Raw genomic sequence first — 15266 nt, 5'->3', positions numbered from 1 at the left:
GAGAAGGTGGAGACTTTTTATGTCGTTTGTCTATCTATCTATATTTTCTTACTTCTACAGTTGCAAAGGTGGCTAAAATATAGAAAAGAGAACAATATGACTTAGGCCCTTTATAGGTATTTGTAGAAGCAATTGGAGAACTTCTGGAGCTCAACAAAGGTCAGAATAAACAAACCTTCTCCTAGGAAGAAAAAGAACCAGGATGTGAAAACCTTGGCTGTCAAATGCTCACCCTGCAGGTGGGTCCAGGCAGTGAAGAGCTCCTAAGTATCTCCCTGGCTTCCTAGGTCAAGGGGTAAATCTTCGTGCTAGGGTACGAGGGAGATGGGAGGGTTTTGACCCATCTCTCCCAGTACAGTTCTTTCCCATTGTTCAACAGTTGCTTGATTGTGAAAAGCCACTTTCCACAAAAGGAAAAATGTTTTGATTCCTAATTGATATGTTTACCCAAGGAGCCTGCTAGGTCCTCAGCCTGAGAGAATGCCAGGTATGCTTGTCAGCCACCCTGTGGATGTACAATCTCCACTCCTATACACCTTCACACTCAAGGCTGTCTGTCAGCAAGTATGGCCTTCGGAACATTCAGTCTACAGCAGAGATAGAAAACAAATCCTAGGAGATGATAGGCCGGGCAGGAGGCAGGACTCTCCTGCATTCTTGGCTGTGACTTCCATGTGAGTATTCAGAAAGGGGTGAACACTGGCAATTAAAGGATCTGGTCTAAGACAATGAGGCCTGGCAGATGCTTACTGTGAAGACATACTAGTCCTGAGAGGAAGAGACAGCTGGCTAAATTATGGACTGAATTGGGTAGATCAGGAACAGTGAACACTGCCAATGGACAGATCTCCTCACACCTGGGCATACCTGGGTCTTCTCCAACCCCAGGGACAGGAAAGTTCCTGGGAAAGAATAGAATATGAAGGCTTGAGGAAAGAGGATATAGATAAAGACAAGGTTTGTATGCAAGGAGGGTGATGAGATTAGTGAAGAAGGAGAAGTCCAGGAAGTGAGGATGCACTCACCTTCCTTGCACTCTAGTGCCACCCTGGACTCCAGGTTGTCCATTTGCATTTGGAGCCGCTTGAGTGTGAGGTCATTTTCCCTAGACTTGCGCTTGTAAGCGATGAGGACAATGATGACGATGATAAGAAGGAGGCTTCCACCAGCTGCGATGCTGATGATGGCTGGCAGGGTCAACAGGCTGTCGGAGATGACGCTCACAGAGCCAGGTGAGAACACCATCCCGCCTACATGAACCTGTGCATTGTACACACAGACACACAGGTATAGAGCCCTGGAGTGCTCTCATATCCTATAGTGTTATAGTGTGAGCAATGGCAGGGCAGACTACGACAGTACGGTGCATATTTGGATATTAAGTAATTCTTACCTTGAGATTTGCCTTTCTACTCAGGTGTACCCAACTGCTATCCATTTTTATATAGGACACGGAGATGATGAAATATGGAGGGCATGAGTCAGAACTGAGGTGGAAGGGAAGCTTTCTTCATGCATACATGGTGAGGTTGGGCAGAGGAAAGAGACAGAAGAGGATTCACTCACCATGACCTTGTGCTGCCCTGTGAGGTTGGGAGGTTCACAAAGCAGCTGTGTCTCAGACACAGTGACTGTACAAGGTGTCTCTCCAATCATTACTGTGTAGTTGAGTTTGGCCCCTCCAGAGGCAGGAGGACAGAGATTTTTGCCCTGTAGAGAACAGGTGTCTTAATAAGGAGAACTGGAATTTGCAAGCAGAAAATAATTACCTACTTAAAAGAGATAAAGGAGACAGGATGGAGAAGAAATGTAAAAACCAGTAAGCCTCTATGATAGGTTTTTAAAGAGACTTGAACCAGTCATAGATGAAAGGAGGACCCCCCCCCCAAAAAAAGAGGTGTTTAGGAAAGAGGAAGAAGAGGAAAGAAAAGGAGACACAAAAAATGGACAGATATAGATGGAGGGGAGGACACATCATATTTAAGGGTAGGTGGGGTACAACAAGACTCCTGTGTGTTAGCATCTAGAGATCTGGCCTTCTCAAGAGAGAAGGGCCTGCAATGCTCTCTCCCACCACTCTCCAGGTTTTTCTTCCCCACTTATTTTTCCTACCTTCAGGATGATGGGTGAGCCTGGCTTCTGATCCAAGATTCCAGTGGGGCTGAGCAGTTCAAATGTTGGGTTGGGGTAGTAGATGAACTTGGTGTCATTATAGATGAGTAAGGATTGGACATTGTTAAAGAGAAATCCAAACTCATCTGGCCGTTCCACAGTGTCCAGGCCTGGACGGTAGTCGCTGGTCAGAGAGGGTGCCAGACAGGTGAGGGTGGTTGTGTTTACCACTGTGCATACCTAAGGAAGCAGAGAGCAGCGTTCAAACCTGAACACCTGGTGGGTGAAGGAGGGTCTGTCATCTCCTCTTACCCTCTGTTTGCTTGACTTCCTTCACTACATAGGAGGCCCTTAAGAAAAATGTGGTGATAATGCATTTAACCCCACTCATTTATTTATCAACACTGTTTTGAGCACCTGTTTTCTGGCAGACACTGGGCTGAGAGTCTGGCACACAGAATGAAGTAGTCTCAAGGGACAGCTCTGGATTAATTAAACAAGCTTTATAAGCTACTCCACAGAGAGCCTGGGGCAGCACAGGGCACGATGCTGTGAAATGCATGAATGGATGAGGAACACTCTGGTGGGAGGAACCAGATGCTCCGGAAAGTCTGTGAGTGTGCATGGCCTAAAGCGGGATTCATGAAAGATTTCCCTCAGAAGTAGTGGATGCTTTTATCTAGAGAACAAGAGGCTTACCTAGGCCAAAGAATAGTGCAGGAATAAGTTTCAGCTGGAGGAGACAGCAAATGCAAAGACTGAAGATGTAAGAATGTTTGAAGAGGGCAATTGCAGTAAGGGAGAATGTGTGGGGGTTAGGGTGGGAGTATTTGGTGTGGAACAGAAAGTGGTGAGATGAGCTTTTTGTGCCTTGCACAGTGTTCAGCTAATGCTCAGTACAAAGTGGTCAGTAGACAGAATTCTGCCACTCAGGGCCTTTCTTTCTTTTCTCTGGCCACACTCTCCTTCATCTGCACTCAGAAGTGACATTGAGTTCATGTTCTCCCTTGTCTCTTGGTCTGCCATCAAAATTCTACTGACTGGTGCCTGGTTAGCACCATCTGCTATTCTCTCCTGCAGTGGTTGGTTCTGAAGCTAAGAAAACATCCAACCAAACTACTAACAGACCCATTGCAGGGCATAGGGGGGTGGGGGAAGCAGATTCCAGCTTGCTCTCCTTCTAACTTTTACTCTGCACCACAGTTAGCTCAGTTTTATTGTGGGAACCGGGCTGTCACAGGAATAGCCCAGAACACTCTAGTATATTCTGCCTACCATGTGGTGCTCGTGTGTGTGTGTGTGTGTGTGTGTGTGTGTGAACATATACACAGACAGGATTCATGACCAGAAACAGATGCCTGTGTGAAACAGTTGACAGCACAGAAAAGAGCTGGTATGTAGAAGTGATGTCAGAACTTCAAATCAAGTCTTAATCCTTCCAAACAAAACTGCTTCCCTGGTTTTTCTGCTGTTCTAGGGATCAGTTTCCATTCCTGTCCCTTTCCAACTTAATGCCCATATCATGGTGCATCTGGGGCTACTGATAGGCATAGGAGAAACAATCAGTGCAATGAAGTGAGTACAGTTTGTCAACTTCCCTATGCATTTTGAGGCTTTGTGCAAGTCCCCCTTACTGTCTATTTGGGAACTTGGAACACAAGTAAAAGGGTAGCTCCAGGCTGAGGCTAAGGTGGGGACCAAATGGAGCAAAAGGGCAAAGTACTTCTTTCCTCCTACTGTAAACAGAGGCACTGGGCAGTGCTTTGAGGCCATGTTCTAGGGACACTGCCTTCCTCCATGCCTTCCATTCAGGCCTGCAAGCCTGGCTACTCCCAAGCAGGTCACTATGTAGTCCTACAGCCCTCCAATTCTTCCCAGCAGGTAGAACTATATTTAGTTCTTTTCAGGATGTCATATAATAGGAAAGCTGAAGCCCTATTTTTTGTTTTTTCATTGAGGATGAAAGCTGTAGCTTTTGGGAATCACCCTTGTCGCCCTCATGCTAACATTGTAGCATTCTCTCTATACTATACTCACATCTCATTTTGTATTTATTGGTGCCCTATATTGATCCTGTTAACCGGGGAGAAGGTCCTCCCCAGCTTGGTCATCAATACCTTGAGACAGTAAAAGCCTTGCAACTTGGTAGCATACCTTGCATGTAAAAACAAATAGCAGAGCCATCCCTGGCCCAAACCACCTCATGTCATACTATGCACATGCCCTAATCATCTCGTGACTCTGTACCAAGGACTCAGGAAGAGACCCTCATGCCTTATAGCCAATTGATATACACAAATCAATCCTCTGGCACTGTAGCACCATCCTTTCTATGAAAGAGAAAGAGAAGCTTTCTAAGAGAAGCTAGAGCCAGTTTTTTCTTCTGCCTTAAAGGTTGCTGCCTTGGCATGAGGGATCCTTCTCTTAAGAATTTATCTGTAAGTTGTATTCTGGTTGGCTATTTTGGAATGATAATAAAATCTGTATTTTAAACCTGTACTTAGTTTTTGGAAAAGGAATGGTTTATCTTCCCTGAGTATGAGTTCAAGGCTCCCATCAGGCCCTAGAAACTTAACAGAGCAACAATGACTGGGGGCTTAGGAAAGACTTAGCTGTCAGGAGGCAGATAGAGTCCAGGTACGTCCTATGATTCCAATTCTGAACTTGGATGAAGGGAGAATGTGTTTACCAAGCTAAAAGTGCTGAGCATTTCTAGCATGGTGGGAAGTTATAGCCATGAATACCTTGTACTTAGGGGCAAGTTATCGATCCATCTGGCCTTAGTTTCTCCTCTATGCAATGAAGGTGTGGGATTTGATAATCCTTAACACATTTTTTCTTTTGGTCTAGCCTAGCATTGTGTTATTTAGAGCACCTCTGTTTTCCAAGGAAGCTTTCAGCAGGCTGGACATGTGTCAGGGATAAAAGGAGAGACACCATTCCACCTTTTGCCTGTCCATCTCAGATTTACCAATATCTCAAAGGTCACAGAGTAATAATTGTAATTCACAGTAGTAATAACAGCCAATACAGCATCTTCTCTATTATAGTTACGAATATAATAATGTGTTGAAAATGCATGTTAAAAGGAGTGAGATGGTGCTGCAGGAACAAGTTGAAAACTTTTCAGTAGCTTATCAGACATTCTGTTTTCATCAGAATAAGAGAACTTTTTGAAATTCACAAACAGTCATAGCTAAATGGAATAAAATTATGCAGCTATGCAAAAGACTGAAGAAGCTGTGGTCATCTTGCCAGTGGGTCAGAATTCTCTGTCTGCTGGCATTAAATATAAACATTAATTCCATGGATGGCCTGTTCAGACACTGCAAAGCAAGTCTTTCAGCCATTTACCTATAAGGAGCACAGGATCACAGAAGTTAAAGGACTTGATTGGAGCCATACAGCCCATAAATGGCAGATTTTAATTTCCAATACAGAAGTTGCTAAATGTGGAGGAAGAACTTCTTTCTACCTCCCACACTGTTTCTCATTTATCCTTTAAGGGAACATTTTCACTGAAGTGAACATAACCCTTTTGTGCAATATGGAACTCAGCAGCCAGCACTTTTAGACCTTTGCTATATCACCTGAAATTATGTCATCACATTAGTTTCTGGATGGTTCAGGTGTTTGGAACCATCTTCAATCATTTTCCCTGTCTAGTTATCAGGCATTCATATACCTAACCCCTAGCTCTTGGCCTTGCAATGTTGGCCAGAGAGCCATTGTTACTGAAGCCAAGAAGGGAAGACCAAAGGTTACTCACATTGACAGATTCTTTGCCATTAAATTTGACTCGGACCCTTGGCTCCTGAATGACATCCAAGTTGAAGCCTGTGATGGTTAGGGGTGTGTGTCCACTGGAAACAAGCAGAAGCTAGGTTAGGTAAATTTGGTAAACTGATCTTCAACCACAAGTGCCCCCAATATGAACCACCCTTGGACTGTAGGGTTCTGTAACACCATTTCCCTCCGGGTAAATCCTGTTAACCTTACCTTCCTCCAGATACAGTCCACTAATCACACTGTCTTCCAGATGATGTGCTTGGCTAACCTTAAATCCCTTTAGGTGTACCTAACCAATCTCACTCACCTAGTGATACTCCACTCTGGCTCAATACGTTGGACCCGTGGGTCATCTATATACTCGAACTGCAGACTGCTGTCCACCCGGGCTCTGTCGACATTCACAGAGACAGGGACTGCTCCTAGTCCATTGGATGATGGGGGTGAAACACATACAATCTCATTCATTGATCTCCTGATGGAGAAACAGAGAAGGGTTAAGACAAAAGAGATGGGCATGAACTAGCTTGAAAGGCATGACCCTTCCACTATGTATGGTCTATGATACATTCTGCTGTCTTCTTTTCTGTGCTACAGAAATATCTTCTACCAGTGTCCATCAGCACCTTCACTTTACCTTTGCTGGATGAGGAAGAGAGCACAGTAGGAAGTTTAAAGAATATGGGCAGAGACAAGGCTCTATGAGATTTTTGAGAAATCCTTTTTTTCTAGAATATGACTAATCAATGCTTAGGGTCCAGTCAGGTTATCAATACATATTCCTGTCCTCTGTTGTGACAAAAACAGAAGGCTTGTTCTGGTAGAGTTTATAGTGCAAAGCTTTCAGGTAGGTAACACTGGGCGACTGGGGCTTAATCCATGGATTCCTTCAGAATTCACCTTAAGTCTGCATTCTCAGGGCTCATGGTTGTAGCTGACAATATTAGGTATGTTGTTGTTGTCTTGAGAACAAATCTATGCTAAAATTGCTAAGACCATGTCACCTCCATGAGTCTCAAGTTCCTACAGTGAAACTTAGCCTGGGGAGCTCCTGGAGTTATTCCTTATCTGCTCTAATAACCCTTGCCTCCAGTTCCCTTCAGATGTTACCAGCCCCTCCAATCTATGGGAAATAAACTGATAAGTGGCATACATTTCTAACAATGACTAGCATGTCTGAGCCAAGGAGAGGACCAGTGTTGAGGAGGTAATGGGCATGACAAGGCAACAACAACACACCATCCTTACCCATAGAATTCACAGGTCTGATTGCCCAGGTACACTGCCACACTGCTTCCAGCACCAAGGTAATGGCCTGTGATGGTCACCATGGTACCTCCTGACTCTGGTCCCCGGATCGGGCTGAGTGACAGCACAGAAGGATTCTTTGAAAAGAAACAGAGAAACATTCCTAGCTTAGGTCCAAGGCTAGACCTAATGGTAAGAGGAATAACAATCATGCTGGGAGCTAAGGTAGGTTTCCTACCCTCAGTAGTTCCCAAACATCATTGCTTTCTCTAGGGAAGGTGAAGGGCTGCCATACCTTGGAATTAACTTACTTCCTGGGGAGTCTTGTACTCATAATACTGAAGAGAAAGCTGATATGACACTGGCTAATCTATAAAGCAGTTTACATATTGAGACCAATTTGCCAATGCTACTTTATATAGAGCTTGTTCTAAGGTTTTTTGGCACAATATCAATAGGGCTGAGTAAAATGTTTTTGCCTAAGTTGGGCAGCTGATAGACTGAAACCTCTATGAATGGTCAATGTATATGTTCTCTTGTCCTTCCCTAAGCACTGAGACCTCATTCTTGGTGCTATTAATAAATGTTAAACATGGCTTCTCTGACCCTCACTAGTAGATGAGAATATCACTTGCAAGCATGCTCACTAAGCCTAATGTCAAAGAAATTAATTATAAGAAACTCTAGCCTATCATGCATGAAGCAGTTGACCTTAATCAGAAAGAATTGCCTCTGTCTAGTGAGCAGTGATATGGAAAGTATGTTTTTCTTGTTTTTGTTTTTACTTTTTTTTTTTTTTTTTTTTTAGGTTTTTCTGTCCTGGAACTCACTTTGTAGACCAGGCTGGCCTCGAACTCAGAAATCCACCTGCCTCTGCCTCCCAAGTGCTGGGATTAAAAGCATGAGCCACCACTGCCAGGCTTGTTTTTACTTTTGTTATCTTGTTAAGAGTCTCACTACATAGCTTAGGCTGCTCTTGTGCTGGAGACCCTCCTGTCTTCACCTTCCGAGTGCTAGGATGAAAAGCATGTGACACCATACATAGCTTGCGAAGTGCATTTAACTCAGTGAGTGGATTCTAGTCTGTACCAGCTCCTCACTATCTATGGCCCTGAGGTGGGTCATATGATTATTCTGGATTTCAGCTTGCTCCTTTGTCAGTTGAGGAGAGTTTGATGGGCCTAGGGCCCTTTGCAAGTCTGATATTTACAATTCTCTCCCTATCTTTTCCTTTTGTTTCCCATGTCCCCTGAGAAGGAAATGAGGCACAGTGGCTGCAGACAGTTTGGCAAATCTGAGAGAGAAAAAGTACCAGGAAAAGGGCAGCAATGCTAAAATGAGAATCTAGGTCTGGAAACTTCATAAACTATGTAATAAAATGCTTTAGAAAGAAAGAGAATTTTGTGACCTAATGATTTTTAAAAACTCTTAGTAAGGCTGGTTGGACCCCATCCACTGTTGTTAACACTTTTTAATGAAGTACTCAGTGTGCAGATGTAGGTAAGATTTAGAAAAGGAACTTAAGGGCTCCCAATACAAAGTATTGATTCAGGATTAATTGAGCCAAGGGAGACTTCAGGACCTCAGAAGCAATTTATTGATTTGGCATGAATTTAGTGCCAGCTTCACAGAAATTTTTGGTACCAAAACTGCTTGATGAAATGTTTTTAGGTGTATGCATACATGTAAACATATAGACACACAGAACTGTCAGCTCATATGTTTCCTCTCTGGTGTTATGTACAGAAGTACATCTCTGCCAGATTAGAGATCTTCTAATCCTTAGCTTAAAATATCCTCATCAAAAATCAAAGCATATGGATAAATATAAACCTCTTAATTAGTGTGTCTTCATTAAGCTAGAATTAGATCACAATGTCACATGAAGGGATAAAAGGCAGCCTAGTTTTTCATCTAGAATCCATTTTCTAAGAAAGGCTTAAGTTTTTGCCTTACTTAGAACTCTGACCTGTGGTCCTCTGAGACTCCAAAGTTTTTGGGTTTTCTGTTTTGTTTTGTTTTGTTTTGATGTCATGTCACTATACAACCCCAGAAAGACAGCCTTCCAAGCAGGGAGGCCAGAAATTCCCTTTACTGGTTACCATGGTATACCTGGCTAGGAGGACCAAATGAGAATTCCCTGGGAGAAGTCTGGAACAGATGTGCGTCCTTGCTGGCTATGTGGCTAACCTTGGTCCCATTACTCACCACAAAAGTATACTGCTGGTGGGACTTGGTCATGAACTCTGGCTTGCATTCCCCAATGCACAGGCGCACGGGCCCAGATGTGGTACCTATAACGGCATGGCCCATCTCACAGACGATCCTGAGAAGACAACAGAACTCCCAATGAAAGGCTTGACAAGGCTGCAGTCCCTGCTCATTTGCTCAGCAGTCAGTGGGTGATCCATCACTGACTTGTCAGAGTGCTAGGCCATGACTTAGTTTAGTACCAATGTGACCATGAGTTTAGTATTGATCTCCTGGGCTTTGTCTTCTTTCTACAGTGAGAGGTTGGATATGATTATATATAAAAAGCTGTGGGTGTCTCTGGTATTCCTGTGAGCACTTAGTACAGCGCCTCACCATAGGTCATACCTAGGATTGGCAGAATGAGTCCAACAGAGATTTGAGGGGCATTACTTAGTTGATGCTTTGTGCTATGCAGCAAGCAAATACAGCAGCTCTCCCTAGGGGCACAGGTGAATGACTGTCACGCTGATTCAGTTGTAGTTTGTTTTCTGCAGTGAGCTCTCAAAAGCAGGTAGATAATCTGGTGAGATAATGTGAGCATCCAAACAGCATCTCCCAGTACAATGAGAGAAGTTCATGGACATGGGTGGTAACTGAGTTCATTAGGAACCGATTGACACTTAATCAAGGCTGAGCATACTCAGTGGGTGACATGGCCTTGGTTAGAAGTCACGTCTCCCATTGTAAGGAACACTGGAGGAAGATGCTCTGCACTTTCTCAGCAGGTCAGATCAATATTCCCTGGTGATTTTCCTGGCTCCTGGAATAAGTTAAAGAAGAACACTAGTCCCTTTAAGTCATGGTGCCTTTCAGAATGGGTGGGCTGTAGGGGATGGGTAGGAAAGGGTTCTACCAGTCTCAGCAAATAGGGGGCCAAGAAATGAGGAAGGAAAATTCTTCTTGCCTTCTGACACCATTTCAGATTGTAAGAGCAGTGTCTATGCATCCATGCTAGGCTTGCTTAGTGGGGGATCAGAAAAATAGCCCACCTCCTCACTAATTTCCTATATTATCCTGGCACAGTATGAAGACCTGTGTTTAACAGATCAAGTTTTATCTGAATTGTTTCTCTAGGAAAGAAGTTAACTAAACAAAGATTTCCTTTCAATGTAATAAAACTAACATTAAGCAAATCTCTCTCTCTCTCTCTCTCTCTCTCTCTCTCTTACACACACACACCCCACTGGTTTCTGTCTTCTTTCATAACAGTTAATCTCATATAAATACATTGACTGCTGGTAAATATTTACCTAACATACAATACCTATCTATGAATAAATAAATTCACTATGAACCCACATAGCATGATAGCAACAATCAATTAGTGTTGGTATATAGTCCTCTCCTTAAACCTCATTAGTGAAGCATCTGAGATGGTGTTTGGTTATTTTCATGCCGATACTTGCTTGGAGTAACAACTCAAATACTGTTTTCTGGTGCTGGATCCTGCTTTTATTTTGGGGTCCCTGATTTTCTACAGCTCACCCTTTGGCCCCTAAAAGAACTCTGGGGAGTCAGCTAATTCTTGTGGGCAGTGAGTGTGGGGACTGGGAAGCAGATAAGCTTTTTCATTTCTTCTAATCAAGACTGGCTCTTTCTTCATTCAAGGCCCGTATATACTCTGTGGGAGAGACACTCCACAGGAGAGGGAGGAAGCAATTATTGTAGGCATGAAATTGTGGAAAAAGGAAATTGGAGGACACGTGAAGGTTACAAGCAAGAATGAACTCTTGGTTTTGGGCATCGGCCTGTTTCAGAGAGGAGAAGGTCTAGTCTGGCCTGTTGAACTGCCCATGAAGAGCTTAGGAATTGGCTGAACACATTGAATTCTTAGGTTCTAAACGTTTTCTTGCTTGGGGTTCATGTTCCAAAAGCTAAACTTCATGTATGGAGCCCCTGAAAGAGGAGTGATAGAAGGAGATGGAGCCAATCCAAGTATCTGAACTAAGTATCTGTAGCTGTCTCTGAATTAAATCCATGCTTGAGTGGGCCCAAGGCATAATGTCCTCATTTAGCAGCTGAGCTGTATCACCTGACTGTAAGTACGAGGAGGACTGGGATCAGGAGTAGGGTACGAACAAGGGTGTGTATGAGCATGTCTAAAAAGTCAGACAGTTCTCAGAAAACTAAGCAGCACTGTTGGTGAAGTGCGAGTGTCTCCCTCTTTTCCCCTTTCACTCATGAGCCCTGGAAGGCAATTTGGAAAGGACTTGAATTTTCATAGGACACCTGTCCTTGCTGAGGGAGATGAATTACAGAAGAAACATGCCACAGAAATGGAAAGGGCTATGTAGAAAAATAGGGATTGTGCCGCAGCAGAACCTGTAACTAAATAACCAGAGCCATAGTTGCTGATGACAGAGGTGGCCCACAAGATGGGACCAAACATCACATTAGTCCTCTGCTCCAGGAAGGGTCTTATTATCTCTGACTTATATGCAAGCAAGATTCAGGGATGCTGCATGACTTATTTAGGGCCACATTTCAGCAAATGAAGGAGTCCTGACTGAAAGTAAGGTGAGCCTGAATTTCAAGTTTGTGCCTTTTATCACTCAAGTTTGTGGGCACTGGATCTTTATCTTATGTATAAATGTATGTAATATATATATGTGTGTGTGTGTATATATATGTATATATATGTATATATATAGTGTATGTATGTACATATGTGTATGTTTGTGTGTATATATATATATATATATGTATGTGTGTATATGTGTGTATGAATGTATGTATGTATGTATGTATATATGTATGTATATATTTGGACAAAGTCTCACTACATTTTATAGGCTGGTCTCCAACCTCTGGGTTTAAGCAGCATTTTTGCTTCAGCCTCCTGAGTAGGTGGATCCATAGGCATGTGTCATCACACTTGTCTCAGATGCTGGATTTAATAAAAAGCTCTAGATGCTTTAAGGGAGAGACAGCACAGGCATCATGCTAGTGACAGATTTTGGCAAATACAGGGAACAACCCCACTCATTTTCTAGGATTCTGAGATTTAGTCACTTGATGTCTCCCCTTGGCTGTGGACCACCACAGGCATAAGGGTATATTTTACTTCCTCCCCTAAGTCTCATTTGTATTCGCTGGTTTAATTTCTCAGAGGCTTCCCAATTTCCATGTCCTCTGTGTTCCTGGTTTCTCTGAGGCTCCCTACATATCACTAGAAGGCAATGACTAGAGATAGTGAAATTTTCCCCTTATAAAATGAATTAAGCCAAACAACTGTCCAGTTTCCATATGAAGATTTGACTTGTAATTGACAAACTGGTTTCTAGTTGGTGTGTGTGTATGTGTGTGTGTGTGTGTGTGTTTTGCAGATTCTATGGGTCATATTGTTCTAGCTTCCTGAGGACCACTTAGGGGATTGTACACTTCAGCTGGTCCTAATTTCCAGATGGGCCATTTGAGAATCAGGAAGCAAAGTGACTTGTCCAATGCTATTCAGTTCATCAGTAGCTGAACTATAGCTTGCCCCCAGGCTCCTGGCACCAGTTCAGTTTTCTCATTACCCCCATACCACACTATTTCTGACAGACATGCATAAGTGGTGGCTCACTTCCTGGGTGGGAAGCACAGAGGTTCAGCACCCATCCAGCTGAGTTTGAATTCACACATAAAGCAGAGGAGAGGGAGGTCAGATGAAAGGAAACCTTTGTCTCTGGAGATACTGAGTTGAAGTCTGGACCTCCATTTCACTGTCCAGAAAGTGTCCTATGGCTGAATCATCTTGCCCTTCACAGACATGTAGGGTTTTGATTTCAGGACTAATCAGAACCTTTAAACCGATATTAACCTAATTGTGGAGTGATAGATGGCAGACACAAGCATATGGTGAATCATTACCGCATTCGCTAATCCTGTTTGTGGCCAGGATTCTGTACTGAGCCCAGTTAGCCAAATTCATCTCTTGCAGACATCTGTAATGATTACACCTGCTGCTCACGGCCCAGGATGGAGGCTTAACGATGTTAACAAACTCTGAAACCTTAGGAGTGATAATGAGCCTGGCACAGCTGGAAACCAGGTTGCAACCAGTGAGGCATAGGGTGTCCTTCACTGCTTCCAGCCTGCCTGTCCTGTGCCTGCAGCAAGGGTCACCAATGACCTCAAAAGGCCTGGAATGACTGCCTCCCCAGGGTCCTGTCATGACTGCACTTACAGATCATTTGGGTTCTTTCCTCCCCATGTTCCTGGGTAAAGAAGTATACCTGACTTCATAAACAGAACTAAAGTTTCTTGTCGTCCATGAAATGAAGGTCATAGACTAAATGGCTTGCTGAAGTATCAGGGCTGGTTAGCAGGGGAGCCAGGGTCAAAACAGTTTAATTAAAACCTTGGGCAAGTTTTGAGTCCAGCTGCCTGGCACTTCATACTTCTCACCCTAAAGTCTGAGTCCCCCAAACCCCCAAGTTGGACCATGGAAAGTTCTTGAGGTCCAGATGGATTTGGGGTCTGTGTGTCCAAGTGCCTGGTGAAGCTTTGCATGGCATGGGACTCTAGATCATGTGACCATGAGGTTTCCGGCAGGTTGTCTTAGTTTCCAGTGTTTATCTCCTAATGTGGTTCCCTAGAAATATTTATGCATTCCTGATTTCTCTTCTGTAGGCCTAGCCATCACTCGCTCAAAGCTCATTCCTTATAGGGATAAGGTTATCAATAAAGAACAGGACCTGAAGGAAAAGAAGGATCAGGCCAGCTTTATCTCCTTGCCTGTGGCCAGTGACTCTTACACTTCTCCCAAGAGTCTGGGAATTTACCCTTTCTGCCACTGACCCTTCTCTGAGCTATGCTAGAATAAAAGGCCTTTGAGGTTCAGAGCCATGGGTGATGGATGAGTCATGGAATACCCAAGTCTTCTTTGCCCAGAAGTTGTGGCCAGTGGTTGCTGCATCAGGGAAATAGGTATGACAAGGAGTTAGAAGATTTTAGTTCTGAGTCTGCCCTGGTATTTACTTCCCAAGTGGCTGGAGAAAATAATCTCCCCAACTTTTACTCTTGCCAGATTTTGTAGTAATTTATTTGCCAGAGTCAGAAAAATTAAAAAAAAAATAGTGGCTAGAAAAGTGTTCTTCTGTACACTAAAAAACGCTGATGGAAAATAAAGTGATGCCATTTTTATGACTGCCATTGAGGACTGGCTCTCAGAGGAGCCTGAGGCTGCAGTATGACAGGGTAAGAGAGAAAATCCTGAGTTAAAGGCAAGATCTTATTGGCTCCTGACACATACAGAGTTGCATCTTCAATAGATGGAGGAGCCTTGACCCAATGTCACATGACAGAGCATGAAGGATGCTCTGGTAGCTCCCTTCCCTTGTTCTTCCTTCTCTTTCATCCACCCCAGCCCACCCCCACTTCTGGACCACTTCCTGCTCACTGACTGTAGTTTCTACTGCCAAGGGAACACCCCACATTGAAACATATGTCACTCCTGAGCTTGCCCGCCTGCCCGCCACTACATGCCTATTTTCTAATTTCCAGCTGACATTTCCCTTAGTGAAATAAATGAATTCGCTCCAGTGGAGGCCCTGTTCAGATTAAGCTACTGTCAGAGCCCCAGGCACTAAACAAATTGTTGTCCACAGCCTACCTGGAAGGGTGCATTTCANNGGGGGGGGGGGGGGGGGGAAGGAGGGGCCAAGAGTTCCCAGAGGGGCTTTCACCATTCATGCCAGCAGGCTGACAAAGACTAAATGAGAGGCAGTAAGAACACCTGGAGCCCTGATGCCTGAGGAGAGTAGAATAGGGAAGCAAGTAGAACAAGGCCTCCTGGAGGGGGTGGGGGGGGGGCAGAAAGACCCCAAAAGACTTCTTGGGACATTTTCCACAGGAGGAGGTAAAGTGAAAGATACTTGGGA

The 15266-nt window shown here is 43.9% G+C and overlaps 1 protein-coding gene across 1 annotated transcript in view; it reads right to left on the bottom strand.

The window, feature by feature from the left end:
- Plxna2 (plexin A2) overlaps positions 1 to 15266 on the bottom strand; it is a 194212-nt gene that overhangs the window by 20661 nt on the left and 158285 nt on the right. Inside the window, exons 14-20 of the mRNA XM_021173227.2 lie at positions 9358 to 9475; positions 7150 to 7286; positions 6209 to 6376; positions 5882 to 5975; positions 2113 to 2352; positions 1567 to 1710; positions 1026 to 1260 (exon numbers count right to left, since the gene is read on the bottom strand). Of these exons, the coding sequence (XP_021028886.1) occupies positions 1026 to 1260; positions 1567 to 1710; positions 2113 to 2352; positions 5882 to 5975; positions 6209 to 6376; positions 7150 to 7286; positions 9358 to 9475 (1136 nt within the window). The remainder of the gene's footprint in view (positions 1 to 1025; positions 1261 to 1566; positions 1711 to 2112; positions 2353 to 5881; positions 5976 to 6208; positions 6377 to 7149; positions 7287 to 9357; positions 9476 to 15266) is intronic.

The sequence above is a fragment of the Mus caroli genome, chromosome 1 (genome assembly GCF_900094665.2).
Source record: "Mus caroli chromosome 1, CAROLI_EIJ_v1.1, whole genome shotgun sequence".
Taxonomy (NCBI): domain Eukaryota; kingdom Metazoa; phylum Chordata; class Mammalia; order Rodentia; family Muridae; genus Mus; species Mus caroli.
The sequence above is the reverse complement of the archived record's forward strand: the minus strand, read 5'-3'. Positions and strand labels throughout refer to the sequence as shown.